Raw genomic sequence first — 13,281 nt, forward strand, 5'->3', positions numbered from 1 at the left:
AGGGATTGACAGGCAAACACATTTGGCTTAAACATAGAATATATTGATGGAAAAGAATGTGGAGTGTGTATAATTGACATCAAATAGCTTGCCTTCTCGGTGAGTATGAGAGGGAGTGGGAGGAAGGGGAAAAACTTGGAACTCAAAATGTAAAAATAAAAGGACACTAAAAATAAATAAAGAATAAATTGAAGTGTTGGAGGATGAGGGGAGAATCATGTCAAATAGCTTCAAAGGTAAACTGGAGTCAGATTGTGAATAGTTTCAAGTTCTAAGGTGAGCAGTTTGTATGAGAAGCAATAGGAATCCCATTCTTCAATGGGAGAGTGACATGTGATAGAAGTTCATGACCAAAAGCAACGCCAAGAACCCCTGCCTTGACCTTGAGAGAGACTTTCCTCTATATTTGGGCCTCTAATTCTAATGCTCTCCCAGTTCCTGTTTCTCAGGGACACGGTACATTTGCTGCTGTCCTCAAAACTCTGTCCAGTCCCTGGGATTGTCTGAGGATTTCACAGACAATCACAATGGCTGCAAAGCCTCCTGGAGTTATATATGATTACTTAGGAAACAAGTGCTGCTGGGTTGGAGTAGAGGATTTGGTGGGCACAGGGTCATGGGATTAAAAGTTAGTACTTTGTTTGAAGGTAATTTCTTTGTCATGGCAGACATACTCCCCAGCAACTGGCCGGGGCCAGGATCGGTGCCTTCTCTTACGGCTCTGGCTTGGCAGCAAGTTTATTTTCCATCCAAGTTTCCCAGGATGCTACTCCAGGTAAGTCTTAACTTTTCCATCAAGTCATAGCCTGGCAAGACATAGTTATTAATCAAAGTAATAGCTCTTGTGTTTTTAGCACTTTAAGATTTGCAAAGTACTTTCTCCACAACTATTATTATCTAAAAATGGATTAAATGATAGGTAAAGAAACTGAGTGTCAGAGGAATGAGATATTTTGTCATGTGCTGGTCCCTATTGCCCTCTTTATCACCAAGCTAACATACTATTGAGCATCTACTATGTGTGGGATGCTATGAAGTATTTAACTTTATATAGAAAAGTAGTATGACATTATAGGGAGAGGGCCAGTCTAAGGATGAGGAAGACTTGGGGCCAAGTGCCTCTGATATATACAGGCTACGTAACCCTGAACAAATCACTTTTAACCATTTGATGCCCAAGACACTCTTAAACTACAAATTAGAAAGGAGTTGCCAATTTGCATAGGTGGAGGGATTTCCCACCCCCACCTCCCAGGCGAAATCAATCACAGTTCCAAACAAAACAATAGTACTTTAAGTTATATTTACATTTACAAACTTGCTTTTCCGGGCTTACAACACACTTCCACAAACACTATTATCTCATTTGATTCTTTCAACAACCAATAAACAAGTCTTTATTAAAGAGCAAACTACAATGAGCCAGAGACTGCTGAAATTCCTGCCCTTAAGGAGAGATTACCAAGGGAGGTGCCATATGTGTATGTGTATGTATACATATATTTATATACTAGATAGACAAATACAGAGACAGACTGATGGACAGACAGACACAAAGACAGCCAGATGATAGATTCTTGTTGTTTGTCCTTCATGCTCTAAGAGAACCAATGACATCAGGAGGGTGATGTCATGACTTACAAGTGACTTGGATTTGAGTGAGGTAAGGCTGTGCAAAGTCACCAACTTCACTCTCCTCCAGAGCCATCTGGGTCCAGTGGCAAGATATACATCAGAATGACTGGAGATGTCCCCAGATGTTTAAGCCAATCGGGGTTAAGTGACTTGCCCAGGGTCACACAGCTAGTTAAGTATCTGAGCTGAGAATTGAACTCAAGTCCTCCCAACTTCAGAGCCAGTGCTCTATCCACTGTGCCACCTAGCTGCTCTTTGATGATAGATAGATAGATAGATAGATAGATAGATAGATAGATAGATAGATAGATAGATAGATAGATAGCTGCATGGATGGATAATAGATAGACACGGAGATAGAAGACAGAGAGTTGGATGGCATTTTGGAAGATGAACTCTTGGTCTGTTACAGTTCTAAATTCTGTAATGCTATGATTAGAATGTAAGCTCCCCACGGCCAGGGACCTCTCCTTTTACTTATATTTGTGTTCCCAGTGCTTAGCTCAGTGCCTGGAATGCAGTAAACTTAATAAATGCTTATTGACTTGACTTGACAATGATGTTACAACCTGGGTTTAGGTTTTGGTTCTGCCACTTAGCAGTGTGATCATTTAACTTCTCTGAGACTCAATGTATTCATCTATACAATGGAGATGATGGTAACCATCTGGCCCACCTTAGAGTTGTTATGAGGTTCAAATGAGTAAATAAATATATGTAAACGTATTTGTGGTCATGAAGCTAGATTAAATAACTGTGATCGGTGATTAGCCAGTTCATTGCCATGAACACTGTAGCTTCTTTGTAACCGCTAGTGGAATTTAATGATGAAAATGAAGTCTATTTCATCTTCTCCATAATGAGTTTTCTCTTCCCATTTTTTTTTCTCCCAGGTTCCCCCCTGGAGAAATTAGTGTCTAGTGTATCAGACTTGCCCAAACGCCTGGCCTCCCGCAAGTGCGTGTCTCCTGAGGAATTTTCTGAAGTCATGAACCAGAGAGAGAAATATTCCCACGAAGGTGAGGGAAAGGGAGCAGAGGGCAAGAAGAAAGAAGTCCCTCAATGTCCTACTCCATGCTTCGATTGGGAGGAGAGCTATGTCATATGCTAGTGGGACTATGTCAGAGTGGGAGACCTTTTCATTTGGGGAAAGTTGGTTTGGGCTTAAGCTTCTACAGCAAGTGGTTGGGAAGAGGACTCTTTGGGGTCTAAGAAGACAGGAGGGATGAATAAGGGAAGCAGTACACAGAGAAGAAGACTGTGTGAGGGGAGAACAAATGTGGTCCAGAGAAGAGGCAACATAGATCTTCCCAAGGAAGTCAGCATCAAGGCTCTGGGAGATTTTTTTTTTTCAGGGCAATGAGGGTTAAAGTGACTCGCCCAGGGTCACGCAGCTAGTAAGTGTCAAGTGTCTGAGGCTGGATTTGAACTCGGGTCTTCCTGAATCCAGGGCCAGTGCTTTATCCACTGCGCCACCTAGCTGCCCCTGGGAGATTGTTTTAATACACTTTATCCCATAGAAGACCAAGGGGCTCAAACCAGGATGAGGCCTAGAGCAGGAAGTGAAAGCCAAGAGAAGCAAAGAGCTCAGCAGAGGGCATCTGTAGGGCATCGATTTCACCTAGTGATAGGGACGTTTAGAAATAATGAAACCTTCAAAGGGAAGGGTGAGTCTTTCAAGGGCTACATGAAATCACTGTCAAATGGGAAAATCAGAAGAGTAAGAAAAAGGTGTATCTAGAAAAGAGGAAATACAAAGAAACCTCAACCCGGAAACACTAGCAAAGGGAGCAAAGACTTCGTGGAGGAAGAACATGTTTAACCAGAAAAAAAGGCCAGATGCCAGGAATTTTTTAAAGTAACTAAACCACAATGGCAACAGGCTCCTATTTGGTTCCCTGTGGTTAGGACAGCTATGTGGTGAAGTAGATAGAGCACTGGGCATAGAATCAAGAAGACTCATTTTCATGAGTTCAAATCTGGCCTCAGACACTTACTAACTGTATGACTCTGGGCAAGCCACTTAAACCCCTTAGCCCCAGTTCCTCATCTGTAAAAAGGGCTCAGAAGGAAATGGCAAACAACTCTAGCATTTTTGCCAAGAAAGTCCCAAATGGGGTCAGGAAGAGTTGGACATGACTGAAACGACTGAGCAACAATAACAACAGACTACATAACCTCCAAAATCTCTTCTGCCTAAAAATCTAAGATCATAAAATTGAAGAGACTTAAGAGATCACCTAGGTAGCACAGTAGATAGAAACAATATCAGGAGGACCCGAATTCAAATCCTACCTCAGATGCTCCCTGGCTATGTGACTATGGGGAAAATACTGTCTCTCGACCTCAGTTTCTTCATCTCTAAAATGAGGATGATAATGGCACCTACTTCACTGGGTTGTTATAAGGATCATTGAATTAATATATCCCTTTGTAGACCTTTATAAATGTTAACTATCATCATTATCAAAATTCTCTTATTCGACAGATAAGGAAATTGAAGCCATAAGAGATTACTAACCCCAGCACAGGGCCTTGCATGTTTTTGTTGTTCAGTCCTTTTTCAGTTGTGTACGACTCTTTGTGACCCCAGTTGAGGTTTTCTTGGTGAAGATGCTGGCATGGTTTGCCATTTCCTTCTCCAGCTCATTTGACAGATGAAGAAACTGAGGCAAACGGGGTGAAGGGACTTTCCAGAGTCACACAGCTGGTAAGTGTCTGAACTCAGGAAGATGTCTTCCTGGCTCCAGGCACAGCACTCTATCCACTGCGCCAGTTCTTATGGATAGTGTCACTTAATAAATAATGTTTGCATTGAATTGAATTACCAAAGTCCTTTCCCAAGGTCCTGGCACATTGCACACAAGTGTTTAATAAATGCTTATTGATTAATTGGCAAGGGGCCAAGATTTGAACCCAGTCCTTCTGACTCCAAATACAATGCTCTTTGTACCACACCACACAATCATACAACCAGTGATTTGGTTCCTTCATTCAATGGTCATTCATTCATTCAATCAACAAGCATGTATTAAGCACTACCAAGTTCTAGAGATAGAAAGAACAGCAAAAATTGTCCCTGCCCTGAAGGGTCTTACACTCTAATGGAGGAGAAAAGACATAAACCTTCTGGGTAATTTTGCTTCCACTCTGGATTTAAAACAAAATCTTAGTCCTTCCTATTCCCATAATCTCCCCCCTCCCCCAAGTGTCTTGTGTGAGTATTTCCTCTTTCTTTCTCCCCACAGTGAATTTCTCTCCCCCTGGTGATGTAAACAGCCTCTTCCCAGGCACGTGGTATCTGGAGCGAGTGGATGAGCTGCACCGCCGGAAGTATGCACGGCGTCCTCTCTAAGGAGGAAAAGATGGACCAGGTGCTGTGGTGAATCACCAGGTTTGTTGGACAGCGCCATGGTCTAACGCCCCCTGGGATCCTCTCTTGTATTTTGGTCACTGCCGCTCAGGAAGTCATAGTGGTGCTGAAGAGAGGGGATGGGCAAGGACCCTTCATGCTGGAAAGATGAAGTCTGTGAAGAGCTATGATCAACATATGACCTATAAGCTAATGAAGGGAATGGATAAGCTGATCAACATCTGGTTCAAAGGGGAAGGGCTACTTTCCATGATTACCAACTTAGAAAATGCCTTCCTTTAAGAGGGGCTAAACAGCTTCCCAAAAGGGGTTTGGATGCATTTGCATGAGGCATATTCATAGGGGAAACAAGGCTATTTGAAGTATGTCCTATCTCTGCCATATCCCCACTGTGTGACCCTGGTAAAGTCACAGACCCTCAGTAATCTAAGACTGTAAGTTGTAAAGAAGGCACTAACCTACGGTGGTAGATACAACTTCCTCATATAGGAGTTAGCTGAACCAGTGAAACCACAGGCCCAATCTTACTTCCTATCCAAAACCTTTTACCTTGACTTTGTGAAGATTAGCCAGGCTTTTCCATAACACATCCATTGATGCCACTGTCAGAGACAGAAATTTGGGTTAGGGAAACATGGGGCTGACTAATCTATAATACTGTGACATCACTAGGGTGGGGTAACTAGGAGGACTTTGAACCAGCATATCAAATTTAGGGGTCAATACCAGTATTAGCTGTCCCTGATCAAAGAAGAAATAAGTTTAGTACTTACTTGGCAATAATTGGTAAAAATAGAACATTACCAGATGACCCATCACTGTTCTGCCCTCCTCTTCTGCTCCAGCGTCCCAAGGGGCTCTGCTTCCCCACCACTCTGTAGTGTCTCAACACATCACCCATCCACCCACACCGAGAATATGTTTCCTTCTGTTTGTTCCAAATGTAGTTTGTGGAGGTCACTCCAAGCATATGTATTCCTAGTTATGGCTCTACTAATGTATCAAGGCTAAGGAAGGTTAAGTGGCACAGTGCTGAGTCTGGAGTCAGGAAGATGAATCTTCCTAAATTCAGATCTGACCTTAGATACTTACTAGCTGCGTGACTCTGTTTGCCTCAGTTTCCTCATAAGTCAAATGAGTTGGAGAAGGAAATAGCAAACCACTCTAGTATCTCTGTCAACGAGACCCCAAATGGGGTCACAAAGAGTCGGGCACAACTTAAAACAACTCAACAACAACGTTCTTGCAACGCCCTGTGTCTTCTAAAGGGAGAATAAGAGCATCTTTGGAAGGAAAAGTTGTAGACATTTTTGGTAGCAGGACAAACATAACTTGACCTGCATTTAGCCTGGAGACCAAGTTTCTGGAGACTGATAGGAGCCATGAATCTATAATTCACGTGTTAGTTATATGAATGTATTTTTCATCCAAAAATCAAAACAGACTATAAGGACTTAAAATTAAAATGACCTAAAACTATCCCCATGCTAAAACACTTTTGGTTCTACCCCAATCACTTGTGAATTTCAAGATAAATCAACTTCCTCAATCCAGTGATAACAAGGTTAGTTAGATGGTATTGATGGATAAAGGAGAGTAGTTGAACAACTAGTTGCTGAGCACTTGAACACTAGCTCTCAAGTAACTACCATCAACAAGTCAGAGGTTTTAGCTGAAATGTGCACAGTCAGCAGTGGTATAGGGCAGTGGTCCTCAAAGTGTGGTTCTGGGACCCTTAAGGGTGCCCAAGTCCCTCTCAAAGGGTACTGAAGGTCAAAACTATTTTCATACTAATAATACTGACATTTACATTTCTAATGTGGTAAATATATATCTATATGTGTATATATATGTGTATATATAGAGATAGAAATGTATATATATATATATGGCTTTGTATAGATATATATTCCCTCCTGGGTCACTGCCTTGTCATGTCAAAGGGGCTTGTATAGCTCAATTAAACTATGAGCTATGCCATGCATGGTTACACAGAGAAACAAACCATAGAAAGTTATGACAAAAGGTGAGCCACTTGAGAAGGAAGTGGCAAACCACTCCAGTATCTTTGCCAAGAACACCCCAAGGATACAAAAGAGCCAGGCATGCTATGGTTCACAGAGTAACAAAGAGTTGGACATGACAGGACCTCTGAAGAACAATAGTAGATACATATGTAGATATAGATAGATAGATGTATGGATATATAAATAAATATACACATAAATGTGTAAAGATATAAATATATATATATAAGCAAAAGGGAGTCTTCAATAATTTTTAAGACTATAAAGAGGTCCTAAGACCAAAAAAAGTTTGACACCTGTTGTTTCTGAGTATCTTAGAGGTCTCCAGTGACACTATTCCTATGACTGAATTAATAGAACTTTGAATTAGTGAAGATAAAACTCTAAACCCATAAAGTGACTTTAAGGTTAGTGTATTAGGGGTTGGTGCTCCTTCAAGATTGTGGGCCCTGAGGCAATGAGGTAGCTAAAGTATTGGTCCTGGAGTCAGGAGGATCTGAGTTCAAATCTGGTCTCAGACACTTGACACGAACTAGCTGTGTGACCCTGGGCAAGTCATTTAACCCTCATTGCCCCACCAAAAAAAAGATGGTGGACCCTAAGACCTCAGCTTACAGGGACTTTCTGGCAGTAGCCTTTGTCAGAGCTGATATGACCCCAAAACACCCACCCCATGTGCCAATGGTCCCTGTTATTTCTGCTGCCCCAAATCTGGGCTACTATCTATGCAAATCCATTTTTAAGGACCATGGACCTCAAATGAAAGTCCACCCTGCCCTGTTCTATTTTACAGAGCTAGTAATAGTTGTGTGGATCCATATCATGGCAGCTTTCCTGCCATTCTGACCAGCTTTGAGATAGAGTATGAATCAAACAGGTAACCAGTCTTGTATTCCCATATGACATAAGGGTAGGAAGATGGATATTTAAAGACATAAGTTCAGGCTATGACAGAGCAAGGCCTGCGTGGAAAATCAGTCCCAGAGGTTTGTCATCCTGCCTTTTAAGAAGACAGAGGTAGGGGCAGCTTGGTGGCACAGTGGATAGAGCACTGGCGCTGGAGTCAGGAGGACCTGAGTTCCAATCCGGCCTCAGACACTTGATACTTACTAGCTGTGTGACCCTGGGCAAGTCACTTAACCCCAATTGCCTCACTAAAAAAAAAAAAAAAGAAGACAGGGGTTTCCTGGGTGGTGATTCCTGGAGACCACAGAATTAAATTTCCTTCCCTCTGTTTCTCCAGGCCCGTTCAGCCACATGGCGAAGTGAGCTCCAGGAGACACTGGCCATGAGCGATGCAGAAAGTCCACATTACAGCTTCCAGCAGCAAAACTGTCTTCAACTACCAAAGCATCACATGGGCTGGATCAAAGGCCCAACATGAACACACAGCATGGAGCTTTCCCTAGCAACACATCCCAGTGATGAACTCTTTGCTAAGCCTTTCTTTAGCCCTGCCCCTTTGAAGACCAGCAGCACCGCTCCCCACCCCTATCCCCTGCTATATGAAACACATTTATGAGGCCAAGTTCAAAGGGCTTTCTTGGTGAATGGGGAAGAATATGGAAGACACAAAGTGAAATCTACCATTTACCCCCAGGAGAGTAACATGGGTAACATCATTGTGCTCAATTTGATCCAACAAGCATCATTAAGTTCCTACCTACTGTGTGCCAGGTACTAGGCTAGGAATAGAAAGATTCTAAAATAAAAACATTCCTTGCCCTCAAGGAACTTACTCTCTAATTGGGAGAGATAGGAAATCTACACAAATACATTACTATGTAGAATAAGGGCAAAGTAGGAGTCTCAGCAAATAATAATAACACATTAATACAATGCTTTAAGGTTCACAGAGTGCTTTCTTCATAATAACCCTGTGAGGTAGTAAGCAGTAGAAGAACTATGAGACATAGGGGTGAAGTATGGGGAACAGAACCCAGGAAAGATTCTCAAAATCAGAGAATCTTAGAAGGGACCTGAGTCAAACCCTAGCTTACCAAAGAATCCCCACTATATCATAGCTGACAAAAGGTCTTCTACATTCAAGGTTCCCAAACTGTGCACCCTGGCACCTAAGCACGTCATGGTGAGCTCACAGGGGCACGAGAGGTATTTGGTTTTTTATTTAACTACTTAATGGGGCAGCTAGGTGCCTCAGTGGATAAAGCTTTGGTCCTGAAGTCGGGAGGACCTAAGTTCAAATCTGACCTCAGACACTTACAAGCTATGTGACCCTGGGCAAATCACTTAACCCCAATTGCCTTAAACATCCAGGGCCATCTCCAGTTGTCCTGACGTATATCTTGCCACTGGATCCAGATGGCTCTGGAGGACAGAGTGAGGTTGGTGACCTTACACAGCCCTCTCTCACTTAAAATCCAATTCAGTGCAAGTCATGATATCATCCTGATGTCATGGTCCTCTTTGAAAATGAAGGACAAACAACAACTACTTAATGCATGGAACCATAAGGTATTTCTATTGGATTAGGAATACCCTAAAAAAAATGACCAAAACATTGAGGATGTCATGAACAGAGAAAGTTTGGGAAGTTGTGATCTACATGAAGACCTCCACAGAGAGGACCCCCCCCACCTCCCAAAAAGCCCATTCCTTTTTGAAGATACCTCTCATTGGTAGGTGATATTGGCTGAGATCACACCTAAGTTTTCCTCTTTGTATCTTCCACTATTGTTCCTTTGGGGTCCAAACCAAACAAGGGTAATCCCTCCCCCGTATGGCATACCTTAAAATCTTTGAAGACATCTTTCATGCTGGAGGAAGAGAAGAATTTCAACAAATGAAGGTGTGGAGGCAGGGAATTCCAGACATAGGAGGTCAGATGTATGAAGACAGAGACTCGGGAGAAGCCAGGGCAAGATTTAGGTATAACTAACAGATCTAGGGGTTCATGATACAAATATGCTTCACTTGCCTGAGATCCCACCATTTTTTTGTTTGTTTGTTATTCGGTCATGTCTGACTTTGTGACTCTTGGCAAACATACTGGAGTGGTTTACCATTTCCAGCTCATTTGACAGATGAGGAAACAGGCAAATTGGGTTAGGTGACTTCCCAGAGTCACACAGCTAGTAAGTGTCTGAGGTCAGATTTGAACTTAGGAAGATGAATCTTCCTGACTCCAGGACCAGTGCTCTAACTACTGAGCCACCTAGCTGTCCCAATTCTACCATTAGAGATTTCCTATTTTAGGTAAAACTATTGCCTTTCCAAGTAGCCTCTTTTGAAATGCCAATATCCCTGAGTCATTGAGGCAGCCTCATTCTGCTGGTGTCAGTCATTCATCATTGGTGTGAATGAGTTTATCAGATGCATTTATTCCAGGAAAGTCAGTAGAGAGCAGGGTCCTAAAGAGACTAGAGTGTAATTGAGGAGAAAGATGGTTTCAGGACATGGGACACTCATGGCCAGGCAGAGTGGCTATGGGAAGACACCATAAAGAGCATTAAATGGGTCCTGAGTTCCTAGGTGGCTATGGCAGGAGAGAGAAGAGAGCCATGGCTAATGTCTTGGTTTTACCAAGAACTGACGCTATCCTTGATTTGGGACAGACACTAACAAGTCATGTACTGTAGAGCTAACTAGACCCGGAAAACCAGTTACTGTAGTATCTAATCTAAGGTCAGTTCACCTTTATTCCATTGAGGGCTGTTTGGAGGGGTGAGGGAGGAGGTCATATTTCTAGCTAGCCTCAAACAAGAGGCTATCCTTGTCTGGTCTGCCAACCTGCATTATAAGCCTATCAGCTTCTTTTCAGTGGTGCCTCTGCATCAACTGCCCTCTGCCCATTCTCCTCCAAGTAGACTATCAGGGGTCACTCAGGTCAAATTGGCCTCCCCTAATGAGGCAGCACAGGCAGCTAAGTGGTGGTCACAAACACATCCAGCAGACGGTTTGTAGTGACTAAACACAGATAGAAGCAGCATTCCTCTTTTCTCAGGAGTGGTCCTGAATGATTGATTGAAAGAGAAGTTCAAGGGGCAGCTAGGTGGTGCAGTGGATAAAGTACCAGCCCTGGAGTCAGGAGGACCTGAGTTCAAATCCACCCTCAGACAATTAACACTTACTAGCTGTGTGACCCTGGGAAAGTCACTTAACCCCAATTGCCCTGCAAAAAAACAAACAAAAAAAAAGAAGTTCAGTGAGGTCCAAATATTCTCTGAAATGGGTTCACGGCATGGATGTGGGTCACTGATAATAAATAGTATAATTTCATAAATCAAGGTAACAAAAAAAATCATCCCCAAATCTATTTCTCACTGGCTGGAGATTCATCTTTTGTCACTTCTTCAGTTATTTTTTTTTTTTGGTGAGGCAATTGGGGTTAAGTGACTTGCCCAGGGTCACACAGCTAGTATGTGTCAGGTGTCTGAGGCCAGATTTGAACTCAGGTCCTCCTGACTCCAGGGCCGGTACTCTATCCACTGCACCACTTAGCTGCCCCTCTTCAGTTATTTTTAACATTTCCATTCTTCCATACTAACTGTAAATGCACAAAGCACATTAATTAGACCAATAGAGCAAACAAGGGAACTTCTTATTTGAACCCTTATGATACCCTTGGGAACACACACAAAAACACACACACAGATGTGGACTGAATGACAATACAGCTATATGGATTTGGAACAGGAAGGAACCAGGTGTTAAAATATTCAAAGGGCCATCCTGTGAAAGTGGAGTTAGTTGCTTAGCACTAGAAGAAGTTATAAAACCTAAGATTTGGGTTAGCAAAAGGGAAGAACTTCCTATCACCTAAATCAGTCCAAAAGTGGTGTGGTCTGCCTTGAAAGGTAGTGAGTTCCCTGTCACTGGAGATAATCAAACAGATAATGTATGACCACTTGTTGGGGATGATTTAGAGGGAATTCCCTTATGTTTCATGATGGCCTATGTGGTCTCCCAGGTTCCTTCCAACTCTGTGATTGTTTCTGTGGCAGAGCCAATGTGAATAGAATTACATGCAGCCCTTCAGTCCTTTTTGCAATGGAAGCCTCACCTCACTTGCTTCTTATAAAATATCCCGAGTCAGTTAGATTTTTGCCTCACTGGTAGCATGCTAGACTTAGAGGTAGGAAGTCCTGGATTGGAATTCTGCCTTCCACTTACTAGCTGTATGACCCTGGAGAAGTCACTTAACCTTCTTTGCCTCAGTTTCCTCATCTATCAAGTGAGAATAACAGCTGCACTGCCTACCTTAGAATGTGGTGAAGATCATATCAGTTAATGTATGTAAAGCCAAAAAAAGCTCTACATAGGGGAAGCTAGGTGGCACAGTGGATAAATCACTGGCCCTAGATTCAGGAGGACCTGAGTTCAAATCTGACCTCAGACACTTGACACTTACTAGCTGTGTGACCCTGGGTAAGTCACTTAATCTTCATTGTCCTGCCGCCACCCCCCCCAACAATTTTTTTTAAAGCTCTACATAAATGTCAGCTACTATTATTTTAAATTCATGTGGAGTGGACACATGAATAGCCTTAAAAGAAAGAGCACAGGTATCTTGTTTTATATATCCTCTGCTCTGGCCAGTGTCCAGTGAAAATATTTTAAGGTGCTTAAGTAAGATCTTGTTACCTGCCACAAATCTGGTTTTGGGGAAAAAACATCAATGCCTAATGCCTAGAAAACAGGTATGCTCAGAATTGGGGCAGTTAGGTGGTGCAGTGGATAGAGTGCTGGGCCTGGAGTCAGGAAGTACTGAGTTCAAATCTGGCCTCAGACAGTTACTATGACCCTGGGCAAGTCACCTAACACTGTTTGCCTCAGTTTCCTCATCTATCCAATGAGATGGAAGAGGAAATGGCAAACTACTCTAGCATTTTTGCCCAAAAGATCCCAAATAGGGTCATGATGAGTGGAAGACTGAAATGACTGAACAAAAGATGCTCAGAATAACTCTCCTCACCGTCATTCCCCACCCTCATGTGAGATGTCCTGTGGTTTTGAGTGGGAGAGAGGAAACATCTGAAATAATTGGGGACAAGACGAATGGTTCAGTCAGTGACCCAGGCAAAACAACCTCCCCAATCCCAGCTTCTTCTCTGTATCATCACATTCATCCTTCCTTTCAGCATAGGAATACTCCATAATGTTCATGAACCACAATTTGTTCAGCCATTTCCTAATCTGTGGGCAACTGTGTTTCCAGTTCTTTTCAGTCACAAAAAGTGCTGCTACAAACATTTTATTACATGGAGCCTTTCTTGGTATCATTGG

At 42.6% G+C, this 13,281-nt stretch overlaps 1 protein-coding gene across 1 annotated transcript in view; it reads left to right on the forward strand.

Moving 5' to 3' along the window:
* HMGCS2 (3-hydroxy-3-methylglutaryl-CoA synthase 2) overlaps positions 1-8,874 on the forward strand; it is a 27,262-nt gene extending 18,388 nt beyond the window's left edge. Inside the window, exons 7-10 of the mRNA XM_043962396.1 lie at positions 669-775; positions 2,529-2,654; positions 4,884-5,029; positions 8,279-8,874. Coding sequence (XP_043818331.1) covers positions 669-775; positions 2,529-2,654; positions 4,884-4,990 — 340 coding nt within the window. The 3' untranslated portion in view covers positions 4,991-5,029; positions 8,279-8,874. The remainder of the gene's footprint in view (positions 1-668; positions 776-2,528; positions 2,655-4,883; positions 5,030-8,278) is intronic.
* Positions 8,875-13,281: the final 4,407 nt, after the last annotated feature.

Source organism: Dromiciops gliroides, chromosome 4, assembly GCF_019393635.1.
Source record: "Dromiciops gliroides isolate mDroGli1 chromosome 4, mDroGli1.pri, whole genome shotgun sequence".
NCBI classification, from domain to species: Eukaryota; Metazoa; Chordata; class Mammalia; order Microbiotheria; family Microbiotheriidae; genus Dromiciops; species Dromiciops gliroides.